Consider the following 25,365-nt stretch of genomic DNA (forward strand, 5'->3'; position numbering starts at 1 on the left):
ACTGGGAATGCAATCCTGGTTTTGCCTACAGATTATCAACAATAACCTCTTTCATTCTCTAAGTGAGCTGTGACATGATGACATTAGTTGCTCAATATGATGACATTAGTCGCTCAGTCCTGTCCGACTCTTTGTGACCCCATGGACTGTAACCCTTCAGGCTCCTCTGTTTATGGAATTTTCCAGGCAAGAATACTGGAGTGGGTTGCTGTTTTCTTCTCCAGGTGACCTTCCCAACCCAGGAACTGAACCTGGGTCTCCTGTATTGCAAGCAGATTCCTTACTGTCTGAGCTACCAGGGAAGCCCCAGGTGAGCTGTACTACTACGTGATAGATTATAAGATCTGTTTGATTCAGGTCACTGTTTCCATTTTTTTGGATATGATGAACAGTACTGCAATGAAGATCCTCTATTCAACAAGTATTTGATACTTCCTTTATTCAACAAATATTTAATAAGCATCTATTATGTGCCAGGTATGGCTTTATGCTCTGGGGATACTGGAGGAATAAGACAGATAAGATCTCTGTATGGAAAATACATTCTTGTGAGGGAGATAGATAATAAATTAGAAAACAACAACAACAAAACAAATTTTAGATCGTTTTGAAGAAAGCAAATGAGAACAATGTGCTAGATGGTGCTAGGAGGTGCTACTTTGTAAAGTGTGGTGGGGGGAGGTCTCTTTGAAGAGGTCACATTAGAGCTGAGACCTGAATGATAGGAAGGAGCCAGTTATACAAAATCCCAGAGAGAATGTGCAGCAAATGCAAAGGCCCTGAGGTAGGAAGAGTTTATGTTTGAAGGACAGAAACAGAGCCAGCTTGGCTAAAGTGTAGCAAGTGGTTGGAAATCAGGTTAGACTGAAGATAAGGGCCAGATCATATAGGGCCAAGGAATTAGAGTTTTATTCTAAGTGCAAAATATCTGGTTGTATTTGAATCACTGAAAAATCATAAAATAAAACTAGCTCTGTGTAGAATGGACTGAGAGCAAAAACCTTCACATATCTGGTTAGTTACAGCACAGAAAACCATAAGTTCACCCCAGGCTGTGTGGCACCCTGGAAAGAAAATGAACATCAGAGTCAGAGTGAATTGTGTTCCAATTCTAGCTCCATTGGTCTATAACCAAAGGAAGTGAAAGTGGGGTCTTGAAGAGATATTTGTATATCCATGTTCATAGCAGCATTATTCACAATAGCCATGAAATGGAAGCAACCCAAATCGATGAGTGGATAAACAAAATGTGGTATATAAATACAATGGAATATTATTCAGACTTGAAAAGGACGGGAATTCTTATACTTGTTACAATATGAGTGAACCTTATGGACATTATGCTAAGCGCAATAAGCCAAAAACAAAAACAAAAAAATGCTTGTATAGCAGATATAATCTAGAAGGAGCCATATGTATAGGGAACTGTGTACCTGGTACACAGTTGGCATTCCGTAGTGGAACAGGTGAATGAACAAAGTGGATGACACATCTAGCCACGAGTCATAAAGCAATCTTCCTGTTCTAAAATATATGTGAGATTTTTTTTTATCTGATACCATCATAGTTGCTTCAGCAAGCAAACTAACTGAAAGCCTTGCCAACAGGGTCTCATATTAGCATCTGTATTAGTTTTCTATTGCTAGAATAGCAAACTTCCACAAATATAATGGTTTAAACAACATCAATTTATTACCTTACAGTTTTGTAGGTAAAACTTTTGATATGTGTCTCAGCAGGGTAAAATCAAGGTATCAGCAGGGCTGTGTTCATTACTGGAGGTTCTAGGGAGGGATCTGTTTCCTTGCACACTTGAGTTGTTTGCAAAATTCAATTCCTTGTGGTTATAGGACTGAGATGCTGTTTCTTTGCTCGTTGTTATTGAGGGCCATTCCCAGCTTCTAGAGGCCACTTACATTCCTTGACTCGTGTCCACTTCTTCCATCTTCAAAGTTAGCAACTCTTCTTCTTCCCTCTCATCTCTCTGACCCAGCACAGAAAGATTCTCCACCTCTAAGTGTTAGTCACTCAGTCATGTCTGACTCTTTGTGCGTCTGACTCTGTAGCCCACCAGGCTCCCCTGTCTATGGAATTCTCCAGGCAAGAATACTGGAGTGGGTTGCCATTCCCTTCTCCAGGGGATCTTCCTGACCCAGGGATTGAACCTGGGTCTTCTGCATTGCAGCAGATTATTTACTGTCTGAGCCATCAGGGAAGCCCCTCCACCTTTAAGGACCCAAGTAATTAGATTATTAGGTTCACCCAGATAATGCAGGATAGTCCTCCCATCTCAAGGTCCTTAACTTTAATGCTATTCATGAAATCCCCTTGAAAGACTGAAAGATTCTGGGGATTGAGTCATGAATATATTTGAAGGGTTATTTTTTTGACTACCACTGTATCCATTATCATTTTGGAAGGATTGGCTTCTCAGAGCAGGTAGTTGTCTCTCAGCGAAGAGCTATGGGAAATGAGGCCAGTGAAAGAGAATTTTGGATAAAGGGAAGAGCTTTAAGGCATTGGCAGTAAATGTGTTGGCAGGCCTGCGAGGGATGTGACAAGAAGAGGATGTTGGCTTCATGGAATCCAGGTCCCTAAAAGAATAAAGAAATACTTACAAGTTCCCGAAAGTTAAACTTATGTGTCTTGCAGTTTCCTTTCTGATTCTGATCTGTTCTGCCAAGGAGAAAGTAATCTTCACCTGCCATGAATAATCATAATATGTTTCCTCATGATTTTAATTAGTTGATTGATGGGTTGTTATTGGTTCATTGCTACCAATATTTGAAGGATGTTTTCTTTGCTGGCTTAGGTGAAGCGTCCAGATGTTATTAGAGCAGGCATGACTTCAGCTCACCCAGCTAGTAGCACTGGCTCTGCATTCTCTTATTGGCTTCTATAGTGGGTTCAGCCATGAATCAGGGACCTGGTGACACAGATCTTTATTTCATTTCTGGATCTTTCTCCCTAAAGAGTCTAGTAAGTTATGTTGCTAAGATGCTGTCTGTTTCTAGCCTTTTTATTTCTGTATCTTTGCCATCCTCCTTTTCCTCTTCTCTCTTCTTTCTAGTTTTGTGATGTTTTAGGGTCAAAATAATGAAAAAGAATAGAAACCAATTCAACTCTGGAAATAATCCAGAGATGTAAGAAGGAATGTGCTCAGTTGTTATGTGGTGGTTTGATATGATATCAAATCCACTTGCTTATGACAAAAATGAAATCGTTTTTAAGAGTGAAGTTGTTTTGGTTGAAGAATGAAATTGTCTTTATAAGAAAGTCATTTTGATATGAAGAAGCTGCATCGAGACATCTCTTGACATCTATGGTTGCCCATAAGCCCTCAGCAGCTCAGCTGCCCAGGGGTGCCTGGGGGCTTTGCAATAATATGAAGGAGCATCTATGGTGAGGGGACATTTAGACTATAAACACTCAGAGTTTCTGAGGGCAATCTGACAGTTTTGGTCTGGGCAAGGCAACCCTTCACTGACCTAAACAGCTAGGTATTGGAGCGTTAGGTCCTGTGTGGGTAATGGGGTAAGGACAGGGGAAAAGCAGTGCAGCTCCCTGCATGGGGGATCATTTTGCCTGTCAACACTGGCATCTTGATTCCCTAGCAACCTGCTCCAGCAAGAGGGGACTTGAGTTTTGCTAGTAGCTGGGTGTCAGACTCTTCGGTTGGTTAATCTGACTTTCCTAGGAACCAACTCATGAAGAAAGGCACACCTTTACTAAACTGGGACTTTATTCCTTTTATCTCATCTTCCATGGAACAAAAGTGTGATTAATATATTATTGGTTTGTGTGTGCTTAGTCGCTCAATTGTATCCGACTCTTCATGACCCCATGGACTGTATGTGGCCTGCCAGGATCCTCTGTCCATGGGGATTCTCCAGGCAAGAATACTGGAGTGGGTTGCCATGCCCTCCTCCAGGGGATCTTCCCAACCCAGGGATAAAACCAGGGTCTCCCACATTGCAGGCAGATTCTTTACCAGCTGAGCTATGTTATTTCTTTACTAGTTTATTGAGAGACATTATCCTATGCTATTTGCTTGTGAAATTATTATAATTGCTGCAGTGAACCTGTGTTAAATATTGATACAGACAGTCTCAATCTCTGAGCACAATTTGCCCCCAACAAAACAAAAATTGACTACTCTAATCTCCTCTGTTCTGATAAAAGGAATTTACAGCAAAGACAAATATTTCCTGGTTCTCTTTGGGAGAGTGAGGCAGTAAGAGGCTGAAGCAGCGCTGCCTTGGGGAGTGCGTGCAGTTTGCTGCCTGTTGATGTAATGCAGACTCAGGCCCAAGGGAGGAAATGGCCACTTCTGAGACCACAGTGGTTATAGGTTTCAGGTAAAGCATGGTTGTAATTCTCCCACATGTCATCCTGCAGAGGGATGGGCAGAGTTGGGGTGGAGATTCTTGCCCATGGTTTGCTCCCACAGAAGGAATGTGTCGGACTTGGACTTTCTAGTTGCTACACAGTGGGAAGCCAGAGTCTCATTGGGTGTTAGTAGAGGTAGAACTCTTGGGAACAGAGGTTGTGACACAGAGGAAACTACCCCCTCTGCCCCTGACCACACCCTAGCTTCTTTCAGCCAGTCACACAAGTCTTCATTCAGACAGAGGCAACTCTGAGCAGGACATTTGGAAAAGGTGTTACAGGGGTTGAAACTGTTGCTGTGGTGTCATCAAGAAGACTCCTTGGGAAACCCAAGGGAAAAAGAGGTAGTGGAGCTGAGAAAAGTTACTAAAGTTTTCTTTGGCTTGAAGTATTGTTTACATTTGAATAATAATAACCAAATTAATGTTAAGAATTATAATATGGCTATTGAGCCACACACACACTCTAAGTTGCTTCAGTCGTGTCCCACTCTTTTCGACCCAATGGACTGTAACCTGCCAGGCTCCTCTGTTTGTGGGATTCTCCAGGCAAGAATACTGGAGTGGGTTGCCATGCCCTCCTCCAGGCTGTTGAGCCACAGTTATGTGCTAATCATGGTTTCACATGGTTTATCTTTAGTTATTACATTAACTCTCACTCTGACAGGTAGGCATTGTCTATATTATACAGATATTGAAGTTGAGAAAGATAGAACATGTATGGTGGGGCTGAGATTCAAGTTCAGGTTCATTGATTTTAAAGTTTATTTTCTTTTTCTTTCTTTTTCCTTCCTTCCTCTTTTATTTCCTCTTTGCCATGCTTGCTTCATGGGCTTCTCAGGTGGCTCAGCTGGTAAAGAATCTGCCTGCAATGCAGGAGACCCCAGTTCAATTCCTGGGTCAGGAAGTTCCCCTGGAGAAGGGATAGGCTACCCACTCCAGTATTCTTGGGCTTCCCTGGTGGCTCAGATCGTAAAGAATCTGCCTGCAATCCAGGAGACCTGGGTTCGACCCCTGGGTTGGAAAGATCTTCTGGAGGAGGGCATGGCAGCCCACTCCAGTATTCTTGCCTGGAGAATCCCCATGGACAGAGGAGCCTGGCGGGCTACAGTCCATGGGGCCACAAAGAGTGGGAAATGACTGAGTGATTAAGAAACTCCGAAAGTTTACGTACAAAAACTAATAACAGTTTTGCATGTGGGAGGAAAGAGGGGTGGGAGATGGGAAGGAAGATATTAAGTGTATTCCTTAAAGATTTTTTGAGTAATGTGGATGGACTATGTTACTTACTTGAAAAAATTAAGTTAGAAAGTTAGAGTGGTGTCATATAGTCCATGTCATTCTGCAACTAACCTTTTCCAGTTTGGTTTATGTTTTTGAGGTCTATTCACGTGGTCATGACCTTAATCTTTCCATTAGTTATGCTGCCTTGAACTGTAGAATCTTACAACTGGAAACACTCCTGGGGATTACCCAGCTCTCAACTTTCACATTACAAGAAAGATAACTGAAGGTGCAGAAATGGAAAGTAATTTGTCCGGCAGCTGAATGGCAGAATTGGGGTTGGCCTTAGATCTTCCCACCTTGACAGGAGTTTGGGACTTCTTTCTATTCCAACGCCCAGAGCCAAAACCATCTCCCGATTCTTACTAGGAGTTTAGTAACTTTATGTGTTATCCTTTCCTAGGAACATCTGTCTTGAAAAAACAAAACAAACGTAAGCAACAACATTCAACAACAAACTATTATTAGTTTCTGTATGTAAACTTTCAGAGTTTCTTTATGCACATATAGAAAACAATGGATAACTAGGCTCGTTTTCCCCTCTGCTGCACAAAATGTAGTATACTTACACATTCTTCTGCACGTTTTTTGTTTTTGCTTAATATGTGTTGAAGAAATTCCCATATTAGCATAGAGAGTGTCTTTATCCAGTAGGGGTAATTCTGATCTCAGAAGTCAGAGGGAGATGCTTTGAGGTGAGGGGAATGGTTGGCGGGAACGCCAACATGGTGGTGTCGGCCACCAGGGATGGAATAAACTTTCTAGTATCTCCTCTCCCATTTTCTCTTCTGAAATAAATAAATAGGAAAAGAAAAGGCAGATATAAATAAAAAGCAACTAGATCATCACTCACTCACCTAGAAGATAGGTTCTACCTTCAGTTCAGGAAGGAACTAATTAGTGGTTTGAGTTGGTGATGGTATTTTTTTTTTTTTAATTTTTATTTATTTTTGGCTGTGCATCACTGCTGTGCGGGCTTTTCTCTGGTGATGGTGAGTAGGGGTACTCTAGTTGTGGTGTGAAGGCTTCTCATTGTGGTGGCTTCTCTTATTTTGGAGCACTGGCTCTAGGGTGCACAGGCTTCAGTAGTTGTGGCTTCCGGCCTTTAGAGCACAGTAGTTGTGGCATGTGGGATTCTTTGTTTCCTGGCATGTGGAATCTTCCCAGTCCAGGGATGGAACCCTGTGTCACCTGCATCGGCAGGAGGATTCTTTACCACTGATCCACCTGGGAAGCCCTGATAATGGTATTGTTGCAGATATTGTTAAGGTAACAGAATGCTATCAGACATTTTGTTGCCAGAGAGACAGTCACAGCACTAATTAGCCCCTTGCCCTGCTCCTCCACAGTGAAAGAGACCACTGCTGGTTAAGTTCTCTGGTTCCTTCCTCTGCCATCAGGCAGGACCCCATTAACCATCCTGACAGGTGAGGACCTTTTAGCATTTATCTTGATAAATGACCCTAGACCTTCTGGAGTTCTTATAGTCATGCACTGTGTCAGAACTGGTGAGGATACAAAACCCTATAAGATTTATGTACTTTCACTTCAAATTAAATGGCATGGATAGGTATTTCCCAAAATTTTATAGCAAAATATTTGTAACAGTGGAGGAGCAGCAATAATGTGAAGCTGCCCTTCCCAAGCTTTGGTCATATTTGGGATTTTACATAATATTTCATGCATATGCTGGAATCCACTTCTTAATATAAATATGTTTTGCTTTAATGTCCACATTGACATTCTACTATCCAGTTTTTCTCCCTAGTCTTCTAGTAAAATCTGTGCTTCAAGAAGATACCCTGTGTTGATCCAGTGACTTTGTGTAGAACATATCCAGTGACTTTGTGTGTACATATCTTATGTGTAGAACCCATTCTGGATCTTTGTGTACTCATGTTTGAGAAGCACAGATTAGCCAGGAGTTGGCAAACTCGTTTTCGTAAAGGGCCAGACAGTAAACTTTCAGGCTTTGTGGGCCATACTGTTTCTGTTCAGTTTAGGACTTCCCTGGTAAAGAATCCGCCTGCAATGCAGGAGACCCCAGTTCGATTCCTGGAAGATCTGCTGGAGAAGGGATAGGCTACCCACTCCAGTACAGTTCAATCGCTCAGTCGTGTCCAACTCTTTGCGACCCCATAGACTCAAGCATGCCAGGCTTCCCGGTCCATTACCAACTCCTGGAGCTTGTTCAAACTTATGTCCATCGAGTCGGTGATGGCATCCAACCATTTCATCCTCTGTCGTCCCCTTCTCCTCCTGCCTTCAATCTTTCCCAGCATCAGGGTCTTTTCCAATGAGTCACTTCTTCACATCAGGTGGCCAAAGTATTAGAGTTTGAGCTTGAGCTTCAGCATCAGTCCTTCCAGTGAATGTTCAGGACTGATTTCCTTTAGGATAGACTGGTTTAATCTCCTTGCAGTCCAAGGGACTCTCAAGAGTCTTCTCCAACATCGCAGTTCAAAAGCATCAATTCTTCAGCGCTCAGCTTTCTTTATGGTCCAACTTTCACATCCATACATGACTACTGGAAAAACCATAGCTTTGACTAGATGGGACTTTGTTGGCAAAGTAATGTCTCTGCTTTTTAATATGCTGTCTAGGTTGGTCATAGCTTTTCTTCCAAGGAGCAAGCATCTTTTAATTTCATGACTGCAGTTAACATCTGCAATGATCTTGGAGCCTAAGAAAATAAAGTCAGTCACTGTTTCCATTGTTTCCCCATCTATCTGCCATGAAGTGATGGGACTGAATGCATGATCTTAGTTTTTTGAATGTTGAGTTTTAAGCCAGCTTTTTCACTCTCCTCTTTCACTTTCATCAAGAGGCTCTTTAGTTCCTCCTCACTTTCTATCATAAGGGTGATGTCATCTGCATATCTGAGGTTATTGATATTTCTCCCAGAAATCTTGATTCTAGCTTGTGCTTCATCCAGCCCGGCATTTCACATGCTGTACTCAGAAATTAAATAAGCAAGGTGACAATATATGGCCTTGACATACTCCTTTCCCAATTTGGAACCAGTCCATTTTTCCATGTCCGGTTCTGTTGCTTCTAACTGTCGCTTCTTACCTGCATACAGGTTTCTCAGGAGGAAGGTAAGGTGGTGTGGTATTCCCATCTCTTTAAGAATTTTCCACAGTTGTTGTGATCCACACAGTCAAAGGCTATAGCATAGTCAATAAAGCAGAAGTAGATATTTTTCTGGAATTCTCTTGCTTTTTCTATGATCCAACCAATGTTGGCAATTTGATCTCTTGTTCCTCTGCCTTTTCTAAATCCAGTTGTAACTGTTTCTAACTACTCAATCTTGTCTTGTAGTGTAGCAGGAGCAGCCATAAACAACATGCAAATGATTTGCATGGCTGTGTTCCAATAAAACTTTATTTATAAAACAAACAGATTTGACCTGGATTTGGTCTGCAGGCTGCTGTTTACCAACTCCTGGATTAGACAATAAATGCCCGATTGTTTATAAAAGGATAATATTTTCAGTTGGGACAAATAAGGAAGAAGAGTGGAAGCAGAAATTCCATTGGTCATTGAGGCTTACACAGTATTTCAGAGAGCATAGAGGACATGACAGAATTACTAATAGAGGGGCAGTACAAACAAAAGCAAGTATTTTTAGGTTTATGTGTAGGTGGGGCTTCCCAGATGGCACTAGTGATAAAGAACCTGCCTACCAATGCAGGAGATATAAGAGACATGGGTTTGATCCCTGGGTTGGGAAGATCCCCTGGAGGAGGGCATGGCAACCCACTCCAGTATTCTTGCCAGAAGAATCCCATGGACAGAGGAGCCTGAGAGGCTACAGTCTTTCGGGTCGCAAAGAGTTGGATATGCCTGAAGGGACTTAGCAGGCACACATACACAGGTAGGGGACAGGAAGAATAGTAAGCACAGCAATTTGGCTTAGGGAAGGAACTCATGTCTAAGAGAAGCATTCTAAAATGTCAGGGTTCAGGGTTCCCTGGTGGCCCAGAGGTTAAGAATATGCCTGCCAATGCAGGGGACATGGGTCCAGGAAGATCTCACATGCTGCAGAGCAACTAAGCCCATGCACCACAACTAGTGAGCCCATGTGCCATGACCACTGAAGCCAGCAAGCTCTAGAACCTGTGCTCTACAACAAGAGAAGCCACCACAGAGAGAAATCCATGCATTGCAGCTAGAGAGTAGGCCCTGCTCTCTGTAACCAGAGAAAGCCCTCATGTAGCAACAAAGACCCAGCACAGCCTATCTATATCTATCTATCTCTATATTTCCATATCTCTATATATCTATATATATCTATCAGGGCTGAAAGGGACTTTGCTGATTATTTGCTTCTCATTGTATTTCCCATTTTTGCGGAAATTGAGGTCGAAAGAGACTTCAGATCTGGAAAGAGGCTAAAGAGTGGTGTGCCTTCAATACTAAGTTAAGGGATCTCTGTTGTGCTGCATACCAGGCAGTGACGTTTTAGCATTTCATCATCTGAATGCTTATTCATTAATCAACTTCCTACATACCTCATGACCAGATGTCCCAAGAGAATTTCCTCTGGGATGGAGTTACTTCTCATCTACTTTATACCATTGTGAAATACCCCAGTAGAGATAGTGACAAGACATATCTGGAGCAATCACCTGGACAAGTGCCAAGGTGCAGAAACTAGCTTATCCTCCTGCCGTCAACTTGCTGTGCAAGCCTGGACCAAATCTTGAGCTCTCCTGTGGCTTTCCCCTTGGTTAAACAAGAAGCACTCATCCTTGTCTCTCCATCAGAACTGGTGGCCTGTTCTTCTCCAACTTCTCTGCCCCCTTCTCCCGCCACCAACCTTGAAGTCATCAATGGCCAGGGGACCCTGGAGGGGGAGGCACCACTACCTTGTTTGACCCAGATTTTATATTTATTCACTAATTTGTTCCTACTAATTATTGAGTACTTTCCATGCCCTGGATGCTGAGGATAACCAATGAATGAGATAAGCAGGCTTCTACCTTCGCAGAGCTCACATTCTAGTGGTATGAGGTGGTAGGGAACACAAGCAGTGTACAAGTTGACAAAAGAATTTCAGCTGGAGATTACTGCTGTAAGTGAAACTGAACAGGTATTGTGATAGTGACTGCTGCTGCTGCTAAGTTGCTTCAGTCGTGTCCGACTCTGTGCGACCCCATAAACGGCAGCCCGCCAGGCTCCCCCGTCCCTGGGATTCTCCAGGCAAGAGTACTGGAGTGGGTTGCCATTTCCTTCTCCAGTGCATGAAAGGGAAAAGTGAAAGTGAAGTCGCTCAGTCGTGTCCAACTCTTAGTGACCCCATGGACTGTAGCCTACCAGGCTCCTCCGTCCATGGAATTTTCCAGGCAAGAGTACTGGAGTGGGGTGCCATTGCCTTCTCCAGTGACTAGAGGGGCTCTTTTGGGTGGTCTATCAAGGGAAGACCTCTTTGAGGAAAGATATGAAAGTTGAGAAGAGCTAACAATAGAGTCTCCTAGGCCAAGGGAAGAGCAAAGGGGAAAGGCCATGAGTGTGTGGGGTTCACGGAACGGAAAGTAGGTCTGTGTGTCTGCAGGGTAGTGGGTGAAGGGAAGATGGATGATAGACAAAGATGAAGAGATTGGCAGCATGAAATTGATGAGTTTTCATCTGGTTGATCTAGTGACTCAATCTGGTTTATCTTTTTAAAAGAACATTCAGACTGTTACCTGGAGAATGACTTAGAGGGATTGAGAGTAGAAGTAAGATAAAGGCTTGTCCAGGTAGGAAATAATGGTGGTCTAGATCAGATGGTAGCAGAGGAGACTTAGAGAAGTTACTGGATTCAGGATATATTTTGGAAGGAGAAGAAACAGGATCCATTGAATGATTGGATGTGGGGGTTTGGAGAGGTGCTTTATTGGTGAAGGGAAAATGGAAATCAGGGATGACCACTCAGATTGGGACTGGAACAACCAGCAAGTTGTGGTATCTTTTATGTTGCTTGTTGAGACTGGACTACTGGAAGACAAATAGTTTTGGGTGGGGAGTGTGGTCAGTCAATTGGTCCAACCTGGGTGTGCTGAGACGAAGATGACTGTGAGATCTCTGGGTGGGGACACGCAATTGGCAGCTAGAGATGTATTTTTTGTATGTTTCCAGTCTTAAGAGATTAGCATTTTTCCTAACATCCAAGCAACAATCCTGTGAGACTTGATTTGCTGGACCACACGTTTTACATCTCCTCCTTGGAATGTCTGGGACACTTTAAAGATCTGTGAATTCCATGGATTCATCCTAGATTCTGCATTTTGCCTCTAGCAGACATCCTACTCCCATCTCTGCTCAACCCTTTGCCACCACATTACTTTTCTCCTCATCCTGCTTGGTCCTAGTGTGGATGTTCAAGGGAGCTGATACATATTGTCAAATAGCTCTTCTCAGTTACATTCCCATCAACAGCAAAGCCATGTATATTTCCCCACATTCTCATTAATACTGGGCAGTATTATTTTCCAATTTGATGGAGATAGATGGTGACATGTTTCAGTTTGTATTGCAAAGATGTGCTTTTAGAGCATAAAGAACTCTCTCCATGTAAATTGCAATACACAGACTCATTCAAAAGTTCACAGTCACCATTAATTATTCAGAAATTTGAGGGCAATTTCAAATAGTAATGGTAGTTAATACTTGTTGAAATCCCTCAGTGTACCAGACACTGCAGTTGTGATGCCTCTTTAATTCCCACAGCATCCCAAATGTGGAAACTGAGTCCAAGGGAAATTAACTTATCCAAATGGCATAGTTGGGATTCATACCCCAGGTCAGGAAGAGTGTCCCTAACCAGTGCCTGCCTACCTTCTGCTGTCAGGACTGCTTCTCACTCAGGATGACAGCACTAATTGAACTTCTTTTGGAAATCCTTGTCACTTCTTAGCCTCCCGTTCTAACCTTCCTGTTTTCTTTTTCCAGGTTTCTAGATCCTTTGGGAGGTTTACTTCTCACTGACATTTGATTATTATAACTCTGTGATCAGCAAAAACATCAAATTCTACAGAGTTCTATGGAAACAAAATGGGACTGAATAATCTATAATAACTAGAATTAAATAGAATTGGACCAAAATGATGTTAAGCATTGTTAAAGAGGATTTGAGAGTACACAATTGGAGATAAATTTATGTTTGATACCCTGCAAACCAGGGCTCCTTAACAAACCGAGTGTAATTTGAGACACTGAGTATCAACCTTTTAAAGATTCAATTCTGATAGCCAAATTGCTCTTCCAGGTAGACTGGACTGTCCCCAGTTGCTTGAATACACTCACTTCACATGATGATGTTCTTTCAGGCCTGGAGAGGTGCAATCTTGATTCATTGGCCATCAGGGGTATGCTGCAGGGGAAAGAAGAGGGGGCTGTCAAAAGAAGGAATTGCAGCCTCAGTAATGTGTGTGGAGGTGAGAGAGAGAGCATGACTGCCCCAATGTCCTCTTGGGGGTGGTGAAGGTTTATGAAGTGAGTGTGTATGGATATCAGGACCTTTTAAACCCACATTTATTGCCAGATCCTTCCCTTCTGACTCTGAGTCACTGTTCCAATCACTCGCTTCTCAGAGCAACCTGGGAGTCCGAACTTACGAGGTCTAGGATGTAACCCTAATTCTTCTCACTTAAGGCATAGCTGTCCAGAATGAGGTAGGGAGAGAAAGTAATATCATGACTGATAAGAAACAGAGAATTTGAAAGATGGACTATTTGAAAACTAAAACTGCCTTGAATTGTAATATAGTCTTTGACTTAGAAACAAGAAGAGGAAGATAGGCTGAGAGGGGAGGTTAGTTTTTAGCAACTGTTTTTTTTTAAAACTGACAACAAGGGAAGAGAGACCAGAACCACAGACAAATTTAACATTTTGTACTTCAGTATCATTTGATCTTTAAAAAACTCCCTAATCTTAGAGGGGGTTGTCCCTGGATAAGGGGTTCTGTTCTGAACTGAGCAAACATGGGTGAAGTATAAGGTCCCTTCCCCAAATCACTCCTCCTCAGTATCCCATGATGCTGGAAATCCCCGGGGTTAACATTTCTTTCCTTTTGGCTACAATTAGGAAGCTCCTTTAATGCATTTCACTACTGTGTCTCAGTTTACAGATGAGCTCATGGAGGCTGGGAGAAACTAAATAATTAGTGCAAGTTCGCACAACTAGTAAACCACACAACCCAGGATTAGAACCTGGATTTATTTGATTCCAAACTCTTATCACACTGGTGGCTCCAGTATACACTCTCTTAGGATTGGGTACCTTCTCTGTCAATTCTGTCATGTGGTTCACTAAACAAGTAGTCAAGAGCTCAGACTGTGATGGGCTTTGGGGTCAGGAGAGTTTGGGTTAGAGTCTTGACTTCATCACTGATTGATCAGCTGTGTGACTCTGGAAACTTAACCTCAGTCTACTCAGAAGGAGGCTAGGATGTGAGGAGGAAGTTCAACAAAGCATATGGTAAGCGTTTTACAAGATTATTTTGTTTTTTAAAAGCTATATATTCACTAGCTATGAGCAACCAAAGACAGAACTGAAGAACAGACAATGATCAGAACAATAGCTAACACTTACTGAGCACCCAGGATGGATTAGACACTGTACTAAGTCTTCTCCATGTATTATCTTCATTGATTTTCCTAACAATTCAGTGAGGTCTGTACAATTAACAACCTCGGTGCACAAAGAAGCAGCACATCCAGCTGCAAGTAGAGGAGCCAGGACTTGAACCTCAGTGGATGGACCTGAGAGCTTATGCTCACCATCAGGAGGAAAGCTTGTGCTCACCACCAAGAAGGAAGCTTGCATGGGCCTTCTTGGGAAGTTGGAAGGAGGCAGTGATGCTTAGGGAGGGTGAACAGGGAGCTTTGGTCCTGGGAGCAGCACATGGGCTTTGGGCATTGCAGGGTGGGGAAGAAGGTGATGAGAACAAGGGTAAGACCAGCAAATGAAAAGTTGGGTGTTTGAAGCAGGTGATGTTGAGGTAAAGTGACTAAAGGTGAGTTCTCAAAGTGAATCTGTTGGATCTTCTCTTTCCTTAGAGATGGTCGAGTCTGGTGGTCTTTAATACTGTACCCTCTGGTCCCTTAGGGTCCCCCAAGGGGTGGGTGGATGGAAGTAATAGGGTAAAGCCTTAGCTAATGGATCTTCAAAACCCTCTTTCTTACTTCAGCCATAGGAATTCCACTTTTTTACCTTTTTTTTTGAGGTACAACTTACATGACATAAGGTATAGGAATTTCAATGATAAAGCTTGATGAGTTTTTATATATGTATACGTCTGTGTAGCCGTTACTCATATCAAGGTAAAGAACACTTTTTGTACCCCCGGGCAGGCTCTATGCTGTCCTTCCCAGTCAGAACAACCACATCCTCCCCACAGGTAACCACCATTCTGATTTTGCTCATTTTGAGCCTTTATATAAATGAAATTACAAAGTTTATGCTCTTTCATGTCTGGCTTCTTTCACTCAAAATTATATCTGAGAGATTTATCCATGTGTTTGCAGGTGGCAGTAGCCTGTCCTTTTGCACAGCTGTGTAGAATTCTGTTGTGTGACTACACCACATTTTATTGATCTTTTTCATTCTTGATGAACCTTTTGGTTGTTTCCAGGTTTTGGTATCATGAACATAGCTGCCATGAACATTCAGCACAAGTCTTGTGGTGGACTGCAGTTGTTCAGTCGTGTCCAACTCTTTGTGACCCCATGGACTGCAGCACGCCAGGCTTTCCTGTCTTTCACTATCTCCCGGAATTTGCTCAAACTCATGTCCATTGAGTTGATGATGCCATCCAGTCATCTCATCCTCTGTTGCCCCCTTCTTCTCTTGCCCTCAGTCTTTCCCAACATCAGGGTCTTTTCCAATGAAACAGCTCTTTGCTTCAGGTGGCCAAAGTAGTGGAGCTTCAGCTTCAGCTTCAGCATCAGTCCTTCCAGTGAATATTCAGGGTTTATTTCCTTTCAGATTGACTGGTTTGATATTTGTGGTGGACAGATGAATGCATTTGTGTCGAGTGTATATTCATGAATGAAGCATAGCGTGGCTGCATGCTTAGCTCTGGTGGGTAGAGCAGCTTTGCTTTTGAATAGATGTTTCATGGAATGAGAATCTTGATAAGGTTTCACTTGGGGAAAGGGTGTGGTTGCTTAAAAAAAATTTTTTTTTCTTTTAAAGTTTAAATTCCTCCAGTGGAATCCTCTGCATTTGTAGATGCAAAGATTGAATCTCAGAGAGGAAAGTGATTTGCTCCAACTCAAACTGCGGCAAAGCCACATCTAGAACCTGATTACTAGACTGAAAATTTCAGAGGACTTTTGTGCCCTCTCAAATGGGAGCTAAATATCACTCAATCTAGTTGCTGGTCAGATGTGGAAAGGACACCACAATTGAAGTCAGAAGCCCTGGGTTTAAACTAATACTGTCACTAACCAGTGTGTGACACAGGACAGGGCACCTACTGCTGGAAACCTCAGTTTCCCCTGCTGGGAAGTGGATACCCCTGCTTGACAGCATTGCTGGATTAAAGGAGATCATGATTTGGAGACACTTTACAGGGTGAGAAACCTCACTGGTGTCATTATCGTCAAAATATGTTCCAGGGGGATGCTTTGGTAAGCATGCTGTTTTCTTACAATAGTAATGCCTATAGTAATTCATTGCTTTGCATTTTATTTTTCAACCTGATTCATTAGTTTTTAATGAGAGCTTTTCTGCTTTCATTAAAAAGCTAGTGCGGCAGGTAGAATTTTCCAAAGGTAGCCATAGCAATGTATATCCTACTGTACATGCTGCTCTTTGGTGGGATATTGTTGTAATGTGACACATCTCCATTGAAGTTGGGTTGGGGTGGAGGGAGGGTCAGTATTCTCTCCCTTCAAACCTGGGTAGACTTTGATGACTATCTCGACTAACTTAACTTGGCAGAAATGATAATGTGTAAGGATGAAAAGTCTACATTTTGGGGTATTTCCTAGAGAGAACAGAAACATCCTGGGAGGAGATACTACAGTATTTTTTTTTCTGATTTCACTTTGTAGTTCTTTTCATTTCTCAAGTTTCATTATTTAAACTTTCCATCAAAAGGGAAAAACATATCTAGCTAATACCCCTTGGATTAAACCTGAGATTAGACCTGGGTGCTTCATACATTCCAACTCAAGTGGGGTTTTAGTTCTTAGTGAAGAGCCAAGTGCCTCCAGGAGAAAGGCCCGCAGGCCAGATCCTCCTCTGAGGGCTCAGAGGGGATGGGAGTGTGAGTGAGGGTGCATCTGGGCTGATGATAGCTCCCCTGAGCCCAAGAGGCCAATGGACTCCTGGTCCCCTGAGCCTAAAGGCAGGGTGACACTGACCAGTGTGGGTGGCTGAGAATTGCACAGACATTGAATTTTTCCCTCTTGATTTTCCCGAGAGCTCTAGGTTTCTGCAAAATATGGTCCTTTTGTCAAGAAGGTCTTTATTGCAAATTTAAAAATACTAAGTTCCTCACATATGTAAATTGCTCCCATATTGAAAAGCAGGTTCTCATGTGTTACTTATTTGATTTTTCCAATAGCCCTGTAGAAAACCAGAGGCTGAATCATCATCTTCATCTTAATTTTCTATTTAAAGGAATTGACAAGTTAAGGGCTTTGCCCAGATCCCATGGCTAGCAGGCAGAAACACTGATGAAAGAACCAGGTCTTCTGGCTTCTAGGCTGTTTTCCTTTACTGCCTTACAGACTCTGTATATGGAGGAGTGTGGGGACACCATAGCAGATTGATAGAGCTAACTTGAGGGAGTTAAATTATCCTTTCACCCTTTCTTCAGGTCCCAGGAGCCAGAACAGGCCTGACACACAATAGTCTCTCAGTACATAGTTGTTGGATAATTGAATGAATGAATCAATGAATACATGAATAACCAAATCCAATCCTCCCCTGCATCTGTTCATCTATTCCCTGTAAACATAGATTAGACCTCACTTTTTTTTAATTTATTTTTTTATTGAAGGATAATTGCTTTACAGAATTTTGTTGTTTTCTGTCAAATCTCAACATGAATCAGCCATAGGTATACATATATCCCCTCCCTTTCAAACCTTGCGCCCACCTCCCTCCCCATCCCACTCCTCTAGGTTGATACAGAGCCCCTGTTTGAGTTTTCTGAACCATACAGCAAATTCCCATTGGCTATCTATTGCACATATGGTAATGTAAATTTACATGTTATTCTTTCCATACATCTCACCCTCTCCTCCCCTCTCTCCATGTCCATAAGTCTATTCTCTATGTCTGTTTCTCCATTGCTGCCCTGTAAATAAATTCTTCAGTACCATTTTTATAGGTTCTGTATATGTGCGTTAGAATATGATATTTATCTTTCTCTTTCTGACTCACTTCACTCTGTATAATAGGTTTTAGGTCCATCCAGCTCATCAGGACTGACTCAAAATGCATTCCTTTTTATGGCTGAGTAATATTCCATTGTGTATATGTACAACTTCTTTATCCATTCATCTGTTGATGGACATCTAGGTTGCTTCCATTTCTAGCTATTGTAAATAGTGCTGCAATGAACAATGGGATACATGTGTCTTTTTCAATTTTGGTTTCCTTAGGGCTTATACCTAGGAGTGGGATTGCTGGGTCATATAGTGGTTTTATTCCTAGTTTTTTAAGGAATCTCTAAACCATCTTCCATAGTGGCTGTATCAGCTTACATTCCCACCAACAGTGCAAGAGCTTTCCATTTTCTCCACACACTCTCCAGCATTTGTTGTTTGTAGACTTTTTGATAATGGGTGTGAGGTGATATCTCATTGTGGTTTTGATTTGCATTTCTCTAATAATGAGTGATGTTGAGCATCTTTTCGTGTGGTTGTTAGCCATCTGTATGTTTTCTTTGGAGAAATGTCTGTTTAGGTCTTTTCCCCACTTTTTGATTGGACTGTTTGTTTTTCTGGCATAGAGTTATATGAGCTGCTTGGATATTTTGGAAATTAATCCTTTGTCAGTTGTTTCATTTGTTATTATTTTCTTGGACCTCACTTTTAGCTTGCTTTGTCTCTCTGAACAGTCCCTTAATTTCTGTGAGGCTTATAGAGAGTTGGATGCTGCTTTGTGTCAGGAAATTGAGAGGCTGGATGTGCACTGGAATTTGGAGAATAAAAACAGAGTCTTTCCAACCACAATGGCAATAACCACTTACTGAAAGCAAATTATTGAATGCAAAAAGGCGTACCTGGCATCTTTCTTAGCACGTATGTGGAGTGAGTCATTTAATTCTAACAATTCTATGACATCGTCCCACCATCAACTCCATTCAACAGATGGGGGAAATTAAACCTTACACAGGATACGCCAGGCCCCCAGGATTACTCAGCCATAATTATACCCAGGTCTGTCTGATAAGACACTGATAATAACATACAGCATAGGGAGGAGGGTACTGGTGTCCCCCTAACCCAAACAAGAGTGATCCTGCCCCAGGTCCCTTCTGTTCTGAGGCCCAAGAGCAACCCCAGAGAACAAATGTCCCAGCTCTCAGGGTTCTGGAGAACCTATCTTCTGTGTGCAGTACCACAAACCATCTGGCATGTCCTGTCTGTGCATCTTCTGTATCAGATGACGGCCACCCATTGACTGGCTCACCTTTGTGCCTGTGATGTGGCAAAGACCGTCTTGGGCAGGGAACCACCTTCAGCATGCCGTCTGATGAGACATCCCTTTCTGTCCTGCTGGACTTTGTCTTCAAAAGATTTCTGGTGAGCAGGAATTCACAGAGAGGCCCGGAATCACACATCCTGGCACCACTGTGGGAGACTTCCATATGTCTGTGTTAGTCCATTGTCTCTTCAGAAATTGTGACTGCCTGTCTGTCTTCCCTGCAGGAAGACTGGTCCTAGGCAGGTCCCAGCTGCTTCTCTTTCAGGAGTCAGTTCACGACTGGTTGTAAAGCATTCTGAAAAACAAGGAAGACTGCAATGAATTCTCTTTGTTATGGAAGGAATGATGGGTTATATCTATCTTGGGACCTCCCTTCCACCCAGGCTCTTCACCAGTCAGTTCCCTGATGGCTACAGAAAGTGTGTGGAAATAAAGGTAAGGGTGGGCACTTTCTTAGTGTCAGCCTCTGTCCAAGGATCTTTACCTATGTTAACACCTTTAGTTCCCACAGTGTGTCATTGAGGGAAGAACAGTTGTTACCCCTCTTTGCAAGTGAGACAAACGAGAGATTAAGTAACTTGTTCAAAGGTCAGCCAGAGCGGAAGAAGTGGGATTCAAACTCCAGAGCCCATCCTAACTGCTGTCCTCTGCTGCTTCCCCATTTTCAGTATTATGTTTATTATTTTTGCAACACAGCTCTTATTATTATTTCTCATTTTGTAGATGAAGAAACAGAGGTTCAAACAGGGTTCAGAGTTCAAATAGGGCTCAGAGTTCAAATAGGCCCCAGGTCAAACAGCCAGCGAGTGGCAAAGCTGGGATTTGAACTCACATCTTTCAGATTCTGCAGTCTGAACTTGCAGCCTCCCAGGAAGGAGATGGAGTGAGAAAAGATGATATAAAGTAAGTATAGGGGCCTGGTTGGGGAGCCCTCACCAGAGGGCTGTGTTCACCAGCCTGTGATGTTTGGCTCTAGTTTCTTCAAAAGGATGAGTTTTATTTTCGTAGTTTGGAAATCCCACAGTAGGACATAAACATCATGAGCAACGGCTCTGCCCCAGCCACACCCACCTCCTCTCTTGGCCAAGACTGCTTCCAGGATGTTACAGCAAAATCTTGCCTCAGAGTTGGAGCCTGCAAAAGTCAGGTCTCCCCTCTGGGTCTGGGGAATAGGTGTTTCAGGAAGTGGTTTCATTGTGAGTGGAGAAAACAGCTGTCCAAACACTATCTTACATCACGTTTCAAAACTTTGCTCCAAGGTGACAGTATCAGTGCCATCCCTGATGGGTGACAGACACCAATGATGGAGCTGGAATTGTTGCTCAGTGGTCACCATAGGCTGGGGAAGAACCAAGAGACTGGCATATAATGAATTAGGCATTGCCTGGTTTCCTGACCAGCATCAGCAACAACTGATGCCCAACTTGCAGAGCTGGCCTCGACGGAATATGAGGATCGTTGTGACAATAGCTCATTTATGGGCAAAGGCTAACAGTTTTGCCAAGAGAACTCATTGGTCGTAGCAAACGTCCTCTTCCAACAACACAAGAGAAGACTCTACACGTGGACATCACCAGATGGTCAATATGGAAATCAGATTGATTATATTCGTTGCAGCCAAAGATGGAGAAGCTCTAGACAGTCAGCAAAAACAAGACTGGGAGCTGTCTGTGGCTCAGGTCATGAACTCCTTACTGCCAAATTCAGACTTAAACTGAAGAAAGTAGGGAAAACCACAAGACCATACAGATATGACCTAAATCAAATCCCTTATGATTATACAGTGGAAGTGACAAATAGATTCAAGGGATTAGATCTGATAGAGTGCCTGAAGAGCTATGAATGGAGGTTTGTGACATTGTAGGAAGCAGGGATCAAGACCATCTCCAAGAAAAAGAAATGCAAAAAGGCAAAGTGGTTGTCTGAGGAGGCCTTATAATAGCTGAGAAAAGAAGAGAAGCAAAAGGCAAAGGAGAAAAGAAAAGTATACCCATTTGAATGCAGAGCTCCAAAGAATGACAAGGAGAGATAAGAAAGCCTTCCTCAGTGATCAATGCAAAGAAATAGAAGTAAACAATAGAATGAGAAAGACTAGAGATCTCTTCAAGAAAATTAGAGATACCAAGGGACCATTTCATGCAAGATGGGCACAATAACGGACAGAAATGATATGTACCTAACAGAAGCAGAAGATATTAAGAAGAGGTGGCAAGAATCCACAGAAGAACTGTACAAAACAGATCTTCATGAACCAGATAACCACAATAGTATGATCACTCACTTAGAGCCAGAACATCCTGGAATGAAAAGAAAAGTGGACCTTATGAAACATCACTACGAACAAAGCTAGTGGAGGTGATGGAATTCCAGTAGAGCTATTTCAAATCCTAAAAGATGATGCTGTGAAAGTGCTGCATTCAATATGCCAGCAAATTTGGAAAACTCAGCAGCAGCCACAGGACTGGAAAAGGTCAGTTTTCATTCCAATCCCAAAAGAAAGGCAATGCCAAAGAATATTCAAACTACCGCACAACTGCACTCATCTCACATGCTAATGAAGTAATGTTTAAAATCCTCCAAGCCAGGCTTTAACAGTATATGAACTTCCAGATGTTCAAGCTGGATTTAGAAAAGGCAGAGGAACCAGAGATCAAATTGCCAACATCCAGTGGATCATAGAAAAGACAAGAGAATTCCAAAAAAAATCTACTTCTGCTTTATTGATTTCATTTTCTTCAAATATACACGTAGGAGTGGAATTGCTGAGTCATATGGTGGTTCTTTCTAATTATACATTCTTGGTGTGAATCTTGGTTTAATGCGTCACTTTACCACCAGACTCTAAATGCACGAGGGCAGGGCCAGCCTGCTTTGCTCACCAATGTTTGCCTTGTGTCGAGCCCAGGACCTGGCACATAGTAAGAGTACAACACAATTGTTGATTGAGTGAATGAGTGATTGTTTAATGGAGTGAATAAATAAGCAAATGGTTTTCCTTTTGCAGAGCAATGCAGGTGTTTCTGAAAGGTTGTTTGAAAGGCAAATATAATACCAAATCTTATTCCATCTACTTGCATTATAATACTAAGGAGGGGGAATAAATCTTGCCCTTGACATGTAATAAAGTCATATTTTAAAATCTGGACTGTCTCTTCCTCTCACTTATTTTTTAAAATGGTAAGTTCCTGATAGGACATAAATAATGGCACTTAAAATAGGTTCCCGACTTGGCTCCACTGATATCTAGCTGCTGATCATAGACAAAGGTAAACTCCACCTGTCAGTGTCTACCGGTATGGTTCTTGGGAGGCTCTGAGTTGGTGGTGTGAAAGCCCTTTGAAAGCAAGGTCTCATTTATTATCCACTCTTCTCAACCTTGTTAATAACAAGGAGGAACAGGCTGTGTGCCAGACATAGCTGAGTCGATTTGCAGGGCTGGATGATTGAGGGTGCAGAGAGAAATGAAAAGGAATGAGACTGGTTGAGAAATACTTAAGCAGGGGATAAAAGGGAGAAGGGGACCAGAGATCATGAAGGCAGGGGTTCATGTCTACCAGGCTAAGCAAAAAGGAGGGAACTGATTTTTCTGAGCTGGGGAAGGTGACCTGAATGAAATCACCCTGGTGGTTGAATTCCCACATGAGGGAAGGAGAAAGAGTAAACCCACCTTGATTGGCCCTGTGGTTACATAGGAGTGATGCTGAGTGTCCCTCGGGTGACCTTGGCTGCTCAGGGTTATGGCTCTGTGGACTGTCTCCCAGGTTTGGGAGACTGCACAGTGCCTGGCAGCCATGGAGGGCAGAGAACCAGGTGGAGTCCACTGCCCAGTACAGTCTGGAGCCAGTCACTGGGAGTGGGCACAGAAATCCCTAGGCCCAGACCAAGAGCAAAGCAGCAGGACAGAGGCAGGAAAGGCCTGCCATGCAGAGCCCGGGCTAAGGAGGAAATGTGAGGAGGAGGCAGCCCAGAGGAGGGGGGTCCTGGAGAGTCCTGCTTGGGTAAAGGGGCAGTGGCCCTGCAGCAACAGGCTGCTGTTCCCCTGCAGGAATAGGGCTCCTTCACTGCCTGGAGGCTTTTCCAGGAAGGCTGGGTTTTTGATATCAGTTCAGTTCAGTCGCTCAGTCGTGTCCGACTCTTTGCGACCCCATGAATTGCAGCACGCCAGGCCTCTCTGTCCATCACCAACTCCCGGAGTCTACCCAAACCCATGTCCATAGAGTCGGTGATGCCATCCAACCATCTCATCCTCTGTCATCCCCTTCTCCTCCCGCCCCCAATCCTACCCAGCATTAGGGTCTTTTCCAATGAGTCAACCCTTCGCATGAGGTGGCCAAAGTATTGGAGTTTCAGCTTCAACATCAGACCTTCCAATGAACACCCAGGATTGATCTCTTTTAGGATGGATTGATTGGATCTCCTTGCAGTCCAAGGGACTCTCAAGAGTCTTCTCCAACACCACAATTCAAAAGCATCAATTCTTCGGCGCTCAGCTTTCTTCACCGTCCAACTCTCACATCCATACATGACCACTGGAAAAACCATAGCCTTGACTAGACGTACTTTTGTTGGCAAAGTAATGTCTCTGCTTTTAAATATGCTATCTAGGTTTTTGATATAGAAACATGCTATTTGCAGAAAAGCAAAAACCAACCAACAAAACAAAAAAGCTGCAGGTCCAACAGGACACGTCTGATGGCTCTACTTGGGCTTCCTGCTTGTGATCCCATTTGATCCCTCCTCTTCCCCCTTCTCTTTCCAGTGAAAAAACCCCGCAAACTTAATGAATGAATCCTCCCTCTTCATAAGGGAAACATACTTTCCTGTCTTGTTTACACAGAACTGCTGTTGTCAGTTCTGGCCAACCTCCTGTTCTCTTTGCTGGAGCATTTAATAACAACCAAGTTGGTATTAACTGGAGTCAACTGAAAACAAGTCAGTCATTGATCCATTCATTCATTCAACAATTATTCAAAAAATCTACTTCTAGGTGTTATACACCATTTGGTGCTGTGGACACCATGGGTGATGAACACAGAATTTACATTCTAGTGGGAGAGGCAGACTACTGGAAGTAAACAAACATAAAGTGTCAGCTTATGATAGGCACTGTGAATAAAAATAACATAGAGGAGAGTTAGGGAGGCAGTTATTTTAGTAGGAAGGCTGAGAGAGGCCTCTCTACAGTCCCTCCCCCAAGCTCTCAGTGATTTAACAAGATTTCACGGGGCTTCCCTGGCCTCACTCCTGGGTGCTAACGGGGGTTGGCTGAGTGACTAACTACAGGGATTGAAAAAGGGTTTTCCCTCCACCCTCTGGCCTCTGAAGTAGGCTCAGCCTTTGCCAAGGGGAGCAGGTGCAAAGCTGAAATCCTAATTAAGAATAAGTATTCCCATTTGCCTGTACAACTGGAAACATCTGACCGGCTGAGTCTGCTGGGAGGAAGGTGGTGTTGGCTGCCGGACAGTGAGCAGCAGAGGCAAAGGCCACTCCAACCTGTGGTCACCCATCTTCTCAGACAGCCTTCCTCAAAGGGGAACAGACACACATGGGACACAGTGAGTCAGAACGGGCCTCACTGCACCAAATTTATTTCCCCCAACCCAGGTCCCCCAATAGAAATCTTGCCATTGGATGGTCATGTTTTTGAAGGTGAAATAGCATCTTGAAATCTCTACTCTGGGGCTTCGCTGGTGGCTCAGACTGTAAAGAATCTGCCTGTGTTGTAGGAGACCCAGGTTTGATCCCTGGGTCAGGAAGATCCTTGGAGAAGGGAATGGCTACCCACTCCAGTATTATTGCCTGGAGAATTCCATGGACAGAGGAGCCTGGTGAGCTACAGTTCATGGGGTTGCAATGAGTCAGATACGACTGAGCGACTGACACTTTTATGAAGGTAAAATGGCATCTTGAAATCTCTTCTTTACCAAGACAGACAACTGTGGGATGTGTGAATAGTTCCATCTCAAAGAGAAAAAGTTCTTACTTTGACCCACAGGGCCCTGTATGATATGCAACCTCCACGCCCTGGGTGGGCTCCATA

At 43.1% G+C, this 25,365-nt stretch overlaps 1 protein-coding gene and 2 long non-coding RNA genes across 52 annotated transcripts in view; all 3 read left to right on the forward strand.

The window, feature by feature from the left end:
- Nucleotides 1–25,365, forward strand: part of LOC145510137 (uncharacterized) — a 520,288-nt gene that overhangs the window by 19,795 nt on the left and 475,128 nt on the right. For 12 of the 50 annotated variants that reach the window (XR_014056762.1, XR_014056783.1, XR_014056773.1 and 9 more), the window contains one exon: nucleotides 225–310. The exons of 37 other annotated variants lie outside the window; for them this stretch is intronic. Coding sequence is in view for 2 of the 13 variants with exons in the window: in XM_081500587.1 (XP_081356713.1) it covers nucleotides 225–310 (86 nt within the window). In the remaining 11 variants the exon portion in view is untranslated. Of the gene's footprint in view, nucleotides 1–224; nucleotides 3,105–25,365 lie in introns of those variants that run through there. One more of the 50 variants, XR_014056757.1, reaches the window with a different exon arrangement.
- Nucleotides 1,903–6,487, forward strand: LOC145510141 (uncharacterized). Its single transcript, XR_014056800.1, has 2 exons — nucleotides 1,903–3,854; nucleotides 5,440–6,487. It is a non-coding gene; the product is annotated as an uncharacterized LOC145510141 (long non-coding RNA).
- LOC145510143 (uncharacterized) lies at nucleotides 20,049–21,276 on the forward strand. Its single transcript, XR_014056802.1, has 2 exons — nucleotides 20,049–20,228; nucleotides 20,585–21,276. It is a non-coding gene; the product is annotated as an uncharacterized LOC145510143 (long non-coding RNA).

The sequence above is a fragment of the Giraffa tippelskirchi genome, chromosome 6, assembly GCF_054371585.1.
Source record: "Giraffa tippelskirchi isolate mGirTip1 chromosome 6, T2T-mGirTip1v1.2.pri, whole genome shotgun sequence".
Taxonomy (NCBI): Eukaryota; Metazoa; Chordata; class Mammalia; order Artiodactyla; family Giraffidae; genus Giraffa; species Giraffa tippelskirchi.